The sequence below is a fragment of the Phyllobates terribilis genome, unplaced genomic scaffold (genome assembly GCF_046119375.1).
Source record: "Phyllobates terribilis strain yellow unplaced genomic scaffold, ASM4611937v1 Scaffold_2__4_contigs__length_985480577, whole genome shotgun sequence".
In the NCBI taxonomy this organism is placed as follows: domain Eukaryota; kingdom Metazoa; phylum Chordata; class Amphibia; order Anura; family Dendrobatidae; genus Phyllobates; species Phyllobates terribilis.
Genome location: NW_027362762.1, coordinates 95,813,571 through 95,827,460, shown reverse-complemented (window position 1 = coordinate 95,827,460; position 13,890 = coordinate 95,813,571). Strand labels below are relative to the sequence as shown.

At 43.6% G+C, this 13,890-nt stretch overlaps 1 protein-coding gene across 1 annotated transcript in view; it reads right to left on the bottom strand.

Annotated features, from left to right (window-relative positions):
- Positions 1-13,890, bottom strand: part of PSPC1 (paraspeckle component 1) — a 68,560-nt gene that overhangs the window by 36,711 nt on the left and 17,959 nt on the right. Inside the window, exons 3-4 of the mRNA XM_073662407.1 lie at positions 10,357-10,452; positions 5,712-5,908 (exon numbers count right to left, since the gene is read on the bottom strand). Coding sequence (XP_073518508.1) covers positions 5,712-5,908; positions 10,357-10,452 — 293 coding nt within the window. The remainder of the gene's footprint in view (positions 1-5,711; positions 5,909-10,356; positions 10,453-13,890) is intronic.

Genomic DNA, 13,890 nt, shown 5'->3' with positions numbered 1-13,890 from the left:
ACAAAGCTGCGGGCCAACCAGTATACAGTACAATGGGCCCCACATAGTCCTCCATACAGTACAATGGGCCCCACATAGTCCTCCATACAGTACAATGGGCCCCACATAGTCCTCCATACAGTACAATGGGCCCCACATAGTCCTCCATACAGTACAATGGGCCCCACATAGTCCTCCATACAGTACAATGGGCCCCACATAGTCCTCCATACAGTACAATGGGCCCCACATAGTCCTCCATACAGTACAATGGGCCCCACATAGTCCTCCATACAGTACAATGGGCCCCACATAGTCCTCCATACAGTACAATGGGCCCCACATAGTCCTCCATACAGTACAATGGGCCCCACATAGTCCTCCATACAGTACAATGGGCCCCACATAGTCCTCCATACAGTACAATGGGCCCCACATAGTCCTCCATACAGTACAATGGGCCCCACATAGTCCTCCATACAGTACAATGGGCCCCACATAGTCCTCCATACAGTACAATGGGCCCCACATAGTCCTCCATACAGTACAATGGGCCCCACATAGTCCTCCATACAGTACAATGGGCCCCACATAGTCCTCCATACAGTACAATGGGCCCCACATAGTCCTCCATACAGTACAATGGGCCCCACATAGTCCTCCATACAGTACAATGGGCCCCACATAGTCCTCCATACAGTACAATGGGCCCCACATAGTCCTCCATACAGTACAATGGGCCCCACATAGTCCTCCATACAGTACAATGGGCCCCACATATTCTGTATGGAGGACTAACGGGCCCCACATAGTCCTCCATACAGAATAATGGGCCCCACATAGTCCTCCATACAGAATAATGGGCCCCACATAGTCCTCCACACAGAATAATGGGCCTCACATAGTCCTCCATACAGAATAATGGGCCCCACATAGTCCTCCATACAGAATAATGGGCCCCACATAGTCCTCCATACAGAATAATGGGCCCCACATAGTCCTCCATACAGAATAATGGACCCCACATAGTCCTCCATACAGAATAATGGGCCCCACATAGTCCTCCATACAGAATAATGGGCCCCACATAGTCCTCCATACAGAATAATGGGCCCCACATAGTCCTCCATACAGAATAATGGGCCCCACATAGTCCTCCATACAGAATAATGGGCCCCACATAGTCCTCCATACAGAATAATGGGCCCCACATAGTCCTCCATACAGAATAATGGGCCCCACATAGTCCTCCATACAGAATAATGGGCCCCACATAGTCCTCCATACAGAATAATGGGCCCCACATAGTCCTCCATACAGAATAATGGGCCCCACATAGTCCTCCATACAGAATAATGGGCCCCACATAGTCCTCCATACAGTATTATGGGCTCCACATAGTCCTCCATACAGAATAATGGGCCCACATAGTGCTCTATATAGTATAATGGCCCCACATAGTGCTCCATACAGAATAATGGGCCTCACATAGTCCTCTGTACAGAATAAGGCCCCACATAGTCCTCCATACAGTATTATGGGCCCCACATAGTGCTCCATACAGTACAATGGGCCCCATAGTCCTCCATACAGAATAATGGGCCCCACATAGTCCTCCATACAGTATAATATGCCACACAAAGTCCTACAAACAGTATAATGGGCCCCACATAATCCTCCATACAGAATAATGGCCCCACATAGGGCATAAGGGTGGCGGTTCTGGTGTTGCGGGCCAAATAAAAATGTGTGAACTAAACCATAAAACAGAGCTGGCAGTCGAAAATCTGTACTGATTAACAACCCTCATCTCTGGCCTGTACTTTATATGTACAGTGCTCAACAAAATTAAGTACACCCCCTCTGACAAGTAAGATTTTAATCAATATCTCGCTGAATGCAAGAACAATTTCCAAAATTTTCACAAGACTGAGTTTCATACAACATTTTTTAACTCATAACATGAAAGGGAAGTTAATAATATAACTTTCATTACAACATCTTCGGTTTTATTCAAATTAGTTAATTCCTAAATAAATACACCCCACATCGAAAACTACTACTAGTATTTTGTATGATCTCCATAATTTTAAAGGACAGCACCATGTCTTCTAGGCATGGAATGAACAAGTTGGTGACATATGGTAACAAATATCTTTTTCCATTCATCAAGAACGAGCTCTTTTAGAGCCTGGATGCTGGATGGAGAGTGATTCTCACATTGTCTCTTCAGATTTCCCCATAGGGTTGGGCTCACATCAGGAGACTCTTCACTGTAGGCACCATTCATTTTGAAAAATGCATTTTTAAAAATTGACAGTGCCTGCAGAGAGACATAGAGGTGGCAGTGTCCTACTGTGGGACTGCATGAGTGTTGCTGGTGTCTGGAGCTACATTTCATTGATGGCAGGCAGGGCTGTGGAGTCGGTAGGCCAAACCTCCAACTCCACGACTCGCTCATATTTAAGTGATAAATTTACTGTAGCACAGATTCATCTCAGCTAAAAGTCTAGACCCTTAGATCAGGAATAGGACAGACATTTATAGGACATTTCATAACTTTCCCAAATTCTGATGAAAAAATATTCCCCACAAACTGCATTGAACTACTGTACCCAATTTATTATATATTTTAGAAGTTGGAGTCGGTCCATTTTATACAGACTCCACAGCCCTGATTGATGGTATCATGAATTCACAGATATACTGCTCTATATTGAAAGAAGCTGCTCCTATCAGTAAGTGCCCTTGGTAAACGTGCACTTTACCAACAGGACAATGATCCAAAACACATGTGTTGCATTTCTGAAGAAGAACAGGGTGCAAGTGATTCATTGGCCAAGTGTCTCCTAATCTGACCCTAATCGAACACCTATGGGAAAGGCTGAAGAGACAAGTTGTCATCACTCTCCATACAGCACCCAGGCACTAAAAGATGTAAGTTCTTGAAGAATGAAAAAAGTGTGATGTTGTAATATGTCGCAAACATCTATTTCATGCCTAGAAGACTTGGTACTGACCTTAAAAATCATGGAGGTCCCATAAAAACTACTACATCTAGTATTTTATCTGGAGTGTACTCATTTTTTCATCAACTAATTTGAGTAAAACTGAAGATTTTGCAATTAAAGCTATATTGTTAACCTTACTTTAAGGTTGTGGGTTAAAAAAAATTCTAGGAAACTCAGTCTTGTCAAAATTTTAGAAATGGTTTTCATATTCAGCAAGATTTTGATTCAAATATTACTCTTCAAAGGGGATGTACTCATGTAGGCTGAGTACTGTATGCCATACATTACATATAGGTCCCAATGTTATTAGGAAAATATATAAAAAAAAAAAAACACAGTATAGCACACTGCAGGGCTTTTGAACTTCACAATTGCAGCGGCTTTGCCATCAAGAGCAATAAATGGTAAAATATTGCTGAGCTGTGCAAATCATAATAAAGCCAACTCAGAAGACAAAATACTATAACCAGAGCATATACAGCAACACAAGCGGGATCAATACTAGTCCTGCTGGTAGGAACATTTCATGAGATTGATCTTTTTGACCTTTAAAACACTCAGGGGTCATAGGCAGAATGAATGATTGAATAGACAAAAGTAGAACTCAATACCAGGCCTAAAAGGACAGCAGAACAATTTAGCAACCTTCAAAAACCATTTTTTTTTTTTCGCTAACAAATTCTGAAGGTCAGGTAACATCAGGAGCATTTTTAAAGTCACTTTCCATTGAGACTACATTACAGTTATTTGCATCAAATTAATCTAAGTGACGCACGATGTTCAACAGATCTGAGATTTTGTCTAAAAATGTTGCTTGACCCTGTTAATGGAGTCCACTTCTGACTTTAAACAAAAAAATAAATAAATATAAATTAAAAAAAAATCGCGAGTTATAAATCGAACGTATATTTTTATATATCTCTGCATAGCTAATCACATCCACCTAAGAAAAATGTCAAGAACGGAGCAAAGTGTCACAATGTTGCACAAAAAGTAATCGACTTTCTGACAGCAGAGAAAGCTTTAATAAATGTCCCTTGTGTTTTGTTTAAAGCACCACTGCAGCGTTTTGGGCTTCTTTCAGCGCTGGAGTGGCGCTTTAAACGTAAGCCCGCTGCCACCATTCTTCTACTCACCTTCCAGCTGCTTCACCTTTTACCAACGCCGCTCCAGTCCCGGTGTGCCATCTTGTGACGTAACTTCTGAGGGGCCATAAGTTACGTCACAAGAGCTCATCGCAAGTCTGAGAGCCAGAACAAAGCATGACCTCCAGCGCGCTCCATGAAACACTGGAGCTGCCGGCATGGCACTTTTCAACTGAGAGACGAGAGCAACGCTGGAAAAGGATGAAGGCTGTGGCAGGTGAATTACATTTAAATGCACCACTCCAGTGGTGAAGTAAAAAAAACAACAACGCAGGAGTGGTGCTTTAAAGGGGTTTCAGAAAACTCCTGTCCCCTGGCTGCAGTTTTTTAGAAAAAAAAAAAAATCAATAAACAAACAAACTGAGCTTTACTCACCATCGCCAGGTCAAACGCTGTGTCTCTGGTGCTGTCTGCAGCTCCGACATTGTGTTGACAGCTCACTATAGCCAATGAAGGAGCTCAGCTGTTCAAGTCGAGTAGATGACATGAGCTGCTCAGAGCCGTTGAGTTCACTGATTGGCTGCAGCGGTATCAATGTGACATTAGCATTGCAGACAACAACAGGCATTGAGAACAGTGGTGGAGACTCAGCACTAGGCTCGGGAAGGAGCTTGGGGTTGTGTGGTGTTTTTTTCTTATACTAACTGCAGCTGGGTGGACAGAGGTTTATCAAAATCAGCAAACCCCTTTAATTTATTTAAATTTTTTAGGCTACAGATTTTTTAAAAAATATATAAACATCAAAATCTATATTTGAAAAAAATAAAAAGAACACAAATCTTTCAGTTTTCACAATGAGCCAATAATAATTCCTGTTCTGCATAGATCACTTTTCAGTGGTAATTTCACTATCATCACAGGCAGGATTACAGTGAAAGCGAACACCTACACATAGATAACACAGGATCCTCACCCTCTCTGTACAATGACCTCTGCAAAGATTATAGAGCATGTCCATAGAAGTAAATGAAAATCTCTCCATTATTTCCCATGTGCATCTGAGCTTTTTATGGCTCAGGAAGGAATAAATCAGTACAGACATCGACCCAGATGGTGGGAGCTTTGAAAAAAAAAAAACTGTGTAAAGCCGTTTTCATAGCTCCCATAAAAAGTTGGAGACCACAAACTACGTTATTCTGTAATTGCCGTCTCAACCAAGTCATTCCAGTTTCAATAATAAAAAAATGTTTATCACTGCTTATTTTGTAATGTGCAAGGTTCGGCCTAATAACTTATTCTAGAAATATATTGCAGACGATAAAACTGAACAGTAAAAGATGGCAACCAAATTCTGTATAGTGCAACCGCGCAGTCTCACACTCTCTCCCATTTCTTCATCTATCTATGACAACATATGCGTTAGGTTGGACAGATAGGAGTTGGGCTGCAGACTTTTACGCAGTTTGTTGTATGTTACCATGGAGATGTGGAATCTGCAGAGGAGCTGGACAAACAAACCATGGGAAATTTTCAAACTTCGATTGCAAAGTTGCTTCATTTGTCATATTATATATATTGAAAGAATAGTAAAATATAATTTGTGAAAATGGACTTTAAGGCCTGGGAGCGCTCTTACCTTGTCTCATAAGCATCAGCTGGTGCTCATGGCGAGCTTGTTCCATCTCGGCCTCTAGTTTTTCCTTGGCTTCTTTTATGTTCCTGTCAACCTGCTCTCTCTGCTGTTTCTCCATTTCGAACAGAGCTTTCCATCTAGAGGAGTATTCAAACTCAAAGGTTCCTGGTTGCGCAAACCTAGGAGGCTCCTCTCGTTCCCTAAAGAGAAAGCAAACATTTCATAGCTATATAGGTTGAAAAAAAAGACCCCGGTCCATCAAGTTCAACCTTTCTCCACCAATTACCGTATTTTTCAGACTATAAGACACTCTTTTTTCCTCCAAAATTTTGGAGGAAAGTGGGGGGTGCGTCTTATAGTCCGAACATATGTTAGGCAATGAGTGGTGGGGGGGCTGCGGTGGAGCGGCAGCGGGGAATGAGTGGGGCACAGGAGGCAGCAGCTGCCATAAGCGAGGGGAGCAGTGAATATTCATTTTCCTTAATAACCGACACACTGTGCCTGCAGCGCGGCTCCTATTAAGTATGGCACCCTTCATCCCTGTATGTATGGCCCCTCTTATCCCTCATCCTGGTATGTATGGCACCCTTCATCCCTGTATGTATGGTCCCCCTCATCCAGGTATGCTTGGCACCCCCTGATCCCCGTCACGCTGCACAGAAAAAAAAAAAACAATTATACTCTCCTCCTCTCTCCTCCAGCGCTGTGTCCAGCTCTGTGCCGGAATAGTCACTGCTCCCCACGCCGGGATTACGTGCGCGGGGAGCCGTGACCATTCATTCTCCCTAATAGAACGCACACTGTACCCGCAGAGCGGCTCCTGCTGAGCTCAACGGTCAATGGGGGTGGTGAATATTTATGGACTTTAATAGCGGGCACGCTGACAGCCGAGCGCAGCAGGAGCCGTGCTGCGGCTACAGCACGAGTCCCGATGTGGGGAGCAGTGACTATTCCGGCACAGCATCTCGCTGTGTGAGGGCGCATGACAGTTACGCCATGTGTGGCTCACACAGTGAGAACCATGAGGAGGCAGAGCAGGACAGAGCGATGGAGGAGAAAGGAAGGGAGTATATTTGTTTATTTTTTTTCTGTGCAGAGTGACAGGGAACAGGAGGTGCTAAGCATACCAGGATGAGGTGGGTCATACATACAGGGATGAAGGGTGACATACATACCAGGAAGAGGGATGAGAGGGGCCATGCATACAAGGATGAGGGGGGGGGGGCATACATATAGGGAGGAAGGGTGCCATACATACCAGGATGAGCCAGGAAGAGGGATGAGGGGAGCCATACATACAAGGTTTGAGGGGGCCGTACATAGAGGGATGAGGCATGAGGAGGGCCATACATACCAGGAAGAGGAATGAAGGTGCCATAAATACCAGGATGGGTGTGAGGGGGGATTGTGCATACATACCAGGATGATGGATGCCATACATACCAGGAAGAGGAATGAGGGGGGCCATGCACAGCAGGATGGTGGATTGGGGTACCATGCATATCAGGATGGGGATGAGCGCCACATATAACAGGAAGGAGGGGGCCATATATACCAGGATGGGGGATATTAACAGAATTGGGGGACATTACCCCTATAAAAGTGTCAGCAGCAGACCCCCTTCCGCCTTAACAGGGCATCATGACTACATTTTTTGCTTAATTTTTTTTTCTATTTTCTTCCTCTAAAACCTAGATGTGTCTTATGGTCTGAAAAATACGGTATACATTTTGTCACTAAATTAACTATAACCTACAATGTTATGTGTATTGAGGAAATCGTCCAACCCTTTATTGAAAGCAGTTATAGTGTCGGCCATTACTACATATTGTGGTCGGCATTCCACAGTCTGACTGCTCTGACTGTAAAGAAACCTTTCCTGATAGGTGCCGGAATCTCCTTTCTTCCACCCGTAATGAGTGCTCCCTGGTCCTTAGTATGATCTTTGGTAGGAATAAGTCATGTACTGACTACACATATATTTATACATGTAAATGACATACCCTCTGAGGCGTCTTTTTTCTAAGCTAAACAAGCCCACCTTTTCCAACCTCTCATCATATTACAGGCCTTCCATCCCTTGTGATAATCCAGTTGCCTGTCTTTGATATGACTAACTTCTGAATATCCTTTTTAAAATGGACTTCATTCTAGATGTGGCCTCACAAGAGATTTACAAAGGGTTAACAATACGTTGGGATCGCGGGATTTAATCTTTCTTTTTATACACCTTACGATATTATTTGCTTTTGCGGCTGCTGCCTGACATTGAGTACTGCTGCTCAGCTTACTTGTAACCAGAAAACCCAAGTCCTTCTCCTGTTGTGTAGTCCTGAGTATACCCCCATTTAATGTATATGTAGCAATAGGATTACTCCATTCTATGTGCCTTACTCTATATTTCTCAACATTAAATATAATTTTCCAATTGTTTGCCCATTCAGTCATCTTATCCAGATCTTTTGGTAATATTTTAATGTCAAGATCAGATTTTAATATCCTACATAGTTTGGTGTCGACAGCAAAGACTGACACTTTACTCACAATTCCATCCACAAGGTCATTAATAAAAGAAGTTAAAAATAAATCGGTCCTAGCACAGATCCCTGCGGTCCCCACTACTGTCTATGCCCCATTTAGATAACGTACCATTTATGACTACTCTTTGTTTCCTTTAAAATAATTTGTTTATTAACACACTTTATGACATTAAAGTGTCAGTAGGATCAACCCTCCTAAGCAGTCTGTATGGGCATAAAGGTCATAAAAAGAAGAATAAAATAATACCCTGATATCTGCGATCCGATGTCTTATTCCAGAAAAATACTCATTTTTGTTAATATGTAAATGAGCTGTTAAGATCTATGGGCCAGACAGAGATCTCCCCAAGAATCTGCCTTCACAGCTTATTTTAAAAGAAAAGGGGGTGTTTCCAGTGGGAGACATGTAAAGACCGACAGTTATCATACTGCGCAGAACTGATCTTTGTCTCATTACAAACATCTGGAGTTGTAGTTCTCCTCTCATAGTGCTGTCAGTTCTGCTATACTGCCTCTCCCCCCACACTGGCTTTATGAGATGAAAGCTAAAGAAACATTAGTGGTAGTCAGGCACAGCTCTGCAGCTCAGCTGAGAGCAGAAGAGGAGAAATGCACCTGCAAATGTGTTTGTAACAAGACAAAGCTCAGCTGTAATATTTTAGTAGTAATCACACACAGCTCTGCTGTGAAATCAGCATAATTGTTTATTTTTTTTCTGTGCAGCATGACGGGGATGAGGGGGTGCCAAGCATAACAGGATGAAGGGTGCCATACATACAGGAATGAGGCATGAGGGGGGCCATATATACAGGGATGAAGGCATGAGGGTGGGGGGGGCTATACATACAGGTATGAAGGGGGCCATACATACCAGGATGGGTGTGAGGGGGGCCATACATAACAGGATAAAGGGTGCAAGGGGGGGGGTCATACATAACAGGAAGAGGGATGAGGGGGCCATGAATACCAGGATAGGGGACTGGGGATGAGGGCCACGTATAACAGGAAGGCGGGGGCCATATATACCAGGATGGGGGATATTAACAGAATTGGGGGACATTACCCCTATAACAGTGTCAGCAGCAGACCCCCTTCCGCCTTAACAGGGCATCATGACCACATTTTTTGCTTAATTTTTTATTCTATTTTCCTCCTCTAAAACCTAGGTGCGTCTTATTGTCCGGTGCGTCTTATAGTCCGAAAAATACGGTATGTATTACCCTCGTGTATATAGTGTATTGTCTAGTGTGCCCTTAAGGTGATTAAATATATAATTTAACCTTGGGCTGCTCTTTTATCTCTATCCACACGTCTGTTTCTCGGTTTAATTTCCCATATAATTCCTGTTAATGGACCGGGTTTATATCGAATAGGAACTGGTGGCAGCTCTACCGGGCTGATGAGGTTCTGTTTCACTGGAGCTAATGAAAGGGTCCTGTCAGGGGTGTGAGCGAGTGTGGTGCCATGTCAGTGACTGAGTAGGCCACCTCTTCTCACTCTGTGTGCCATCCTGGGCCCGTGAAGACAGGGGTGTCTGTATAAAACTTTACCAATCTGACCTTATGTGTCCTCAGGGTGTGCGGAACGTCACATGGTTTAAAGTGTGGATCCGAATCACGTGATCCGTCTTTAATAATAGTGACATCAGGCGGGGTGTGGATTCAGCACAGCGACAAATCATCTTTAAATGTAATTTTTCAGTAGTTTTTGCTACCCTATTTAAAAGCAGAATGATATAGGTGCAGAGACCCTGATTCCATCGATGTATCAATTACTGGGCTGCTTGCTGCAGTTTTGATAAAGTCACTGTTTTACAGATCTAGCAGTTCTTGAAATGCTGAGCTCTGTATAGTCCCGCTCCCATCACTGATTTTCTTCTTTCTTTCTGTGTACACTGTGCATAGACAGAAAGTTGCCAATCAGTGGTGGGGGTGGTGTTATACAGAGCTCATCACTATGGAGGACTATATGGCAACAGGTTCACAAGTCCTCTAGTGATAATCTCCTTCTGATAAAACAGTGATTTTATCAAAACTACAGCAAGCAACACATCGTTTGTGAAGCACTTTCTAAAGTTAAACCAATGCTGTTAATACACATTAACTTACTTTAAATACTGCTGAGTTTTCTGCATAAATTTTTCTGGTAAACCGTCTTCATCATCAAATTGCTCCATTGGCTCCACAATAACTGGTCGAGGGGTCCTAAGACATATTTGAAACAAAAAGTTGTGAAACCTAATGTAAAAATTCACTAATGTTACTTTTCGATTAGATGTAAATTGGTCATTAAAATGCAGATCACAGAGCTAGACGGTAATGCTGTGATTCAATCGAGATGGGTAACATGTAGGCAGTTTTCTGGCAGATTCAAAACCAGGTCACAACTCTATAATCTGGCCTCAACCCTACAGATTTATCAGAACATACCACAAAATGCTCTTCATTAGTAATTAAGAAGGGTTGTCCCCTTAGTAGAAAACTTTTGCGGGCCAGCTCTTTGCATAATAAAAAAGCAAACAAACCACACTTTATTTACCCTCCCCAGGTCCAGCAATGTGTTTTCAGCGAAGCCCTGGTTTCTGTTTGGCTGCAATGGTGACATCACATCAACAAGCGCTGGAGCCGATCACTGAGTTCAGTGGCTTTGCTGTTGTAGACGGCACAAGAAACAGAGCTTAATGATTGACTGCAGTGTTGACGTCTACAGTGCGGCAGCCAAACAACCGGCAGAGTCTGGAGTCAAACTGGAATCCGGGGCAGCGCCAGAGACAAATTGTTAGACTTGGAGAGGGTAAATAAGGTGCACTTATCTTCATTTTACAATGCCTTGAGCGGGCAGGCAAAAAAGTTTTCTGAAAGGGAACAACCCCTTTAATCATGACAAACTGTTTTATAGTCTGTAGTAAAACAACACTTAGGCCTCATTCACACATCTGTGATGAGTGCAAGTGTTGTATCAGTTTTTTTTCCCAGATGCGACACCTACCCATTATAATCTATGCTGCTGTTTACATGTCCGTTTTCCGGTAGCACTGATGACAAGGGCCAATAAAAGTCTGTGGATCTGTGAAAAACACGTACAGCAGACGGATGACAGGGTACAGTCCATGCGCTGTCCGTGTTTAACACTGCAAAGTATAGGAGAAGCTTTGTCATTTATTTCTTTATCCATCTGTGAAAAACACCGATGACTAATGGTAAAACGGACACACGGACCGTACACTGATGGCAAGAACGGACCGTACACTGATGGCAAAAACGGACACAAGGACCGCACACTGATGGCAAAAACGGACACACGGACCGCACACTGATGGCAAAAACGGACACACGGACCGCACACTGATGGCAAAAACGGACACACGGACCGCACACTGATGGCAAAAACGGACACACGGACCGCACACTGATGGCAAAAACGGACACAAGGACCGCACACTGATGGCAAAAACGGACACACGGACCGCACACTGATGGCAAAAACGGACACACGGACCGCACACTGATGGCAAAAACAGACACACGGACCGCACACTGATGGCAAAAACAGACACACGGACCGCACACTGATGGCAAAAACAGACACGGACCGCACACTGATGGCAAAAACGGACACACGGACCGCACACTGATGGCAAAAACGGACACACGGACCGCACACTGATGGCAAAAACGGACACACGGACAGCACACTGATGGCAAACACAGACACGGACCGCACACTGAGGGCAAAAACGGACACACGGACCGCACACTGAGGGCAAAAACGGACACACGGACCGCACACTGAGGGCAAAAACGGACACACGGACCGCACACTGAGGGCAAAAACGGACACACGGACCGCACACTGAGGGCAAAAACGGACACACGGACCGCACACTGAGGGCAAAAACGGACACACGGACCGCACACTGAGGGCAAAAACGGACACACGGACCGCACACTGAGGGCAAAAACGGACACACGGACCGCACACTGAGGGCAAAAACGGACACACGGACCGCACACTGAGGGCAAAAACGGACACACGGACCGCACACTGATGGCAAAAACGGACACGGACCGCACACTGAGGGCAAAAAACGGACACGGACCGTACACTGATGGCAAAAACGGACACGGACCGCACACTGATGGCAAAAACGGACACACGGACCGCACACTGATGGCAAAAAAGTACACATGGATGACATACTGATGGCAAAAATGGACACGGATGACACACTGATGGCAGAAACGAACACACGGATGCACAATAATGATGACACAGGTACCGTTTTTTCATGCACATGTTTAACCCCTTCAGGACCCAGCCTATTTTGACCCTAAAGACCTTGGTATTTTTGTAAATTCTGACCAGTGTCCCTTTACGAAGTAAAGACTCTGGAACACTTCAACGGATCCTAGCGATTCTGAGATCGTTTTTTCGTGACATATTGGGCTTCATGTTAGTATTAAATTTAGGTCGATAATATTTGCGTTTATTTGTGAAAAAATCAAAAATATGGTAAAAAATTTGAAAATTTTGCAATTTTCAAATTTTGAATTTTTTTTCTACTAAACCAGAGAGTGATGTGACATAAATAGTTAATAAATAACATTTCCCACATGTCTACTTTACATCAGCACAATTTTGGAAAAAAAAAAAAAATGTTGGTAGGAAGTTTGAAGGGTTCAAAGTTCATCAGCAATTTATCTTTTTTCCAGCAAAATTTACAAAACCATTTTTTTAGTGACCACATCACATTTGAAGTCCCTTTGAGGGGTCTTTGTGACAGAAAACACCCAAAAGTGACACCATTCCAAAAACTGCACCCCTCAAGCTACTCAAAACCACATTCAAGAAGATTATTAACCCTTCAGGTGCATCACAGGAACTAAAGCCACATGGAAGAAAAAAATGAACATTTTTATTTTTCTAACAAAAATTTTCTTTTAGCCTAAATTTTTTAATTTTCACATGGGTAACAGGATAAAATGCATCCTAAAATTTGTTGGTCAATTTCTCCTTAGTACACTGATACCTCATATGTGGTCATAAACCACTGTTTGGGCACACGGCAGGGCTCAGAAGGGAAGGAGCGCCATTTCACTTTTTGAATGGAAAATTAGCTCCAAAAGTCAAATTGCGCTCCTTCTCTTCTGAGCCCTGCCATGTGCCCAAACAGTGGTTTATGACCACATATGAGGTATCAGTGTACTCAGGAGAAATTGACCAATACATTTTAGGATGCATTTTATCCTGTTACCCATGTGAAAATTAAAAAATTTAGGCTAAAAGAAAATTTTTGTGAAAAAAAAGTACTTTTTTGTTTTCACAGATCATTTTGTGAAGCACCTGGGGGTTCCAAGTGCTCACTATGCATCTAGATAGGTGCCTTGGGGGGTCTAGTTTCCAAAATGGGGTCACTTGTGGGGGAGCTCAACTGTTTAGGCACATTAGGGGCTCTCCAAACGCAACATGGTGTCCGCTAACAATTTGAGCCGATTTTCCATTCAATTTGTTAGCGGACACCATGTCGCGTTTGGAGAGCCGCTGTGTGGCCAAACATTAGAGCTCCCCCACAAGTGACCCCATTTTGGAAACTAGACCCCCCCCAAGGCACCTATCTAGATGGATAGTGAGCACTTGGAACC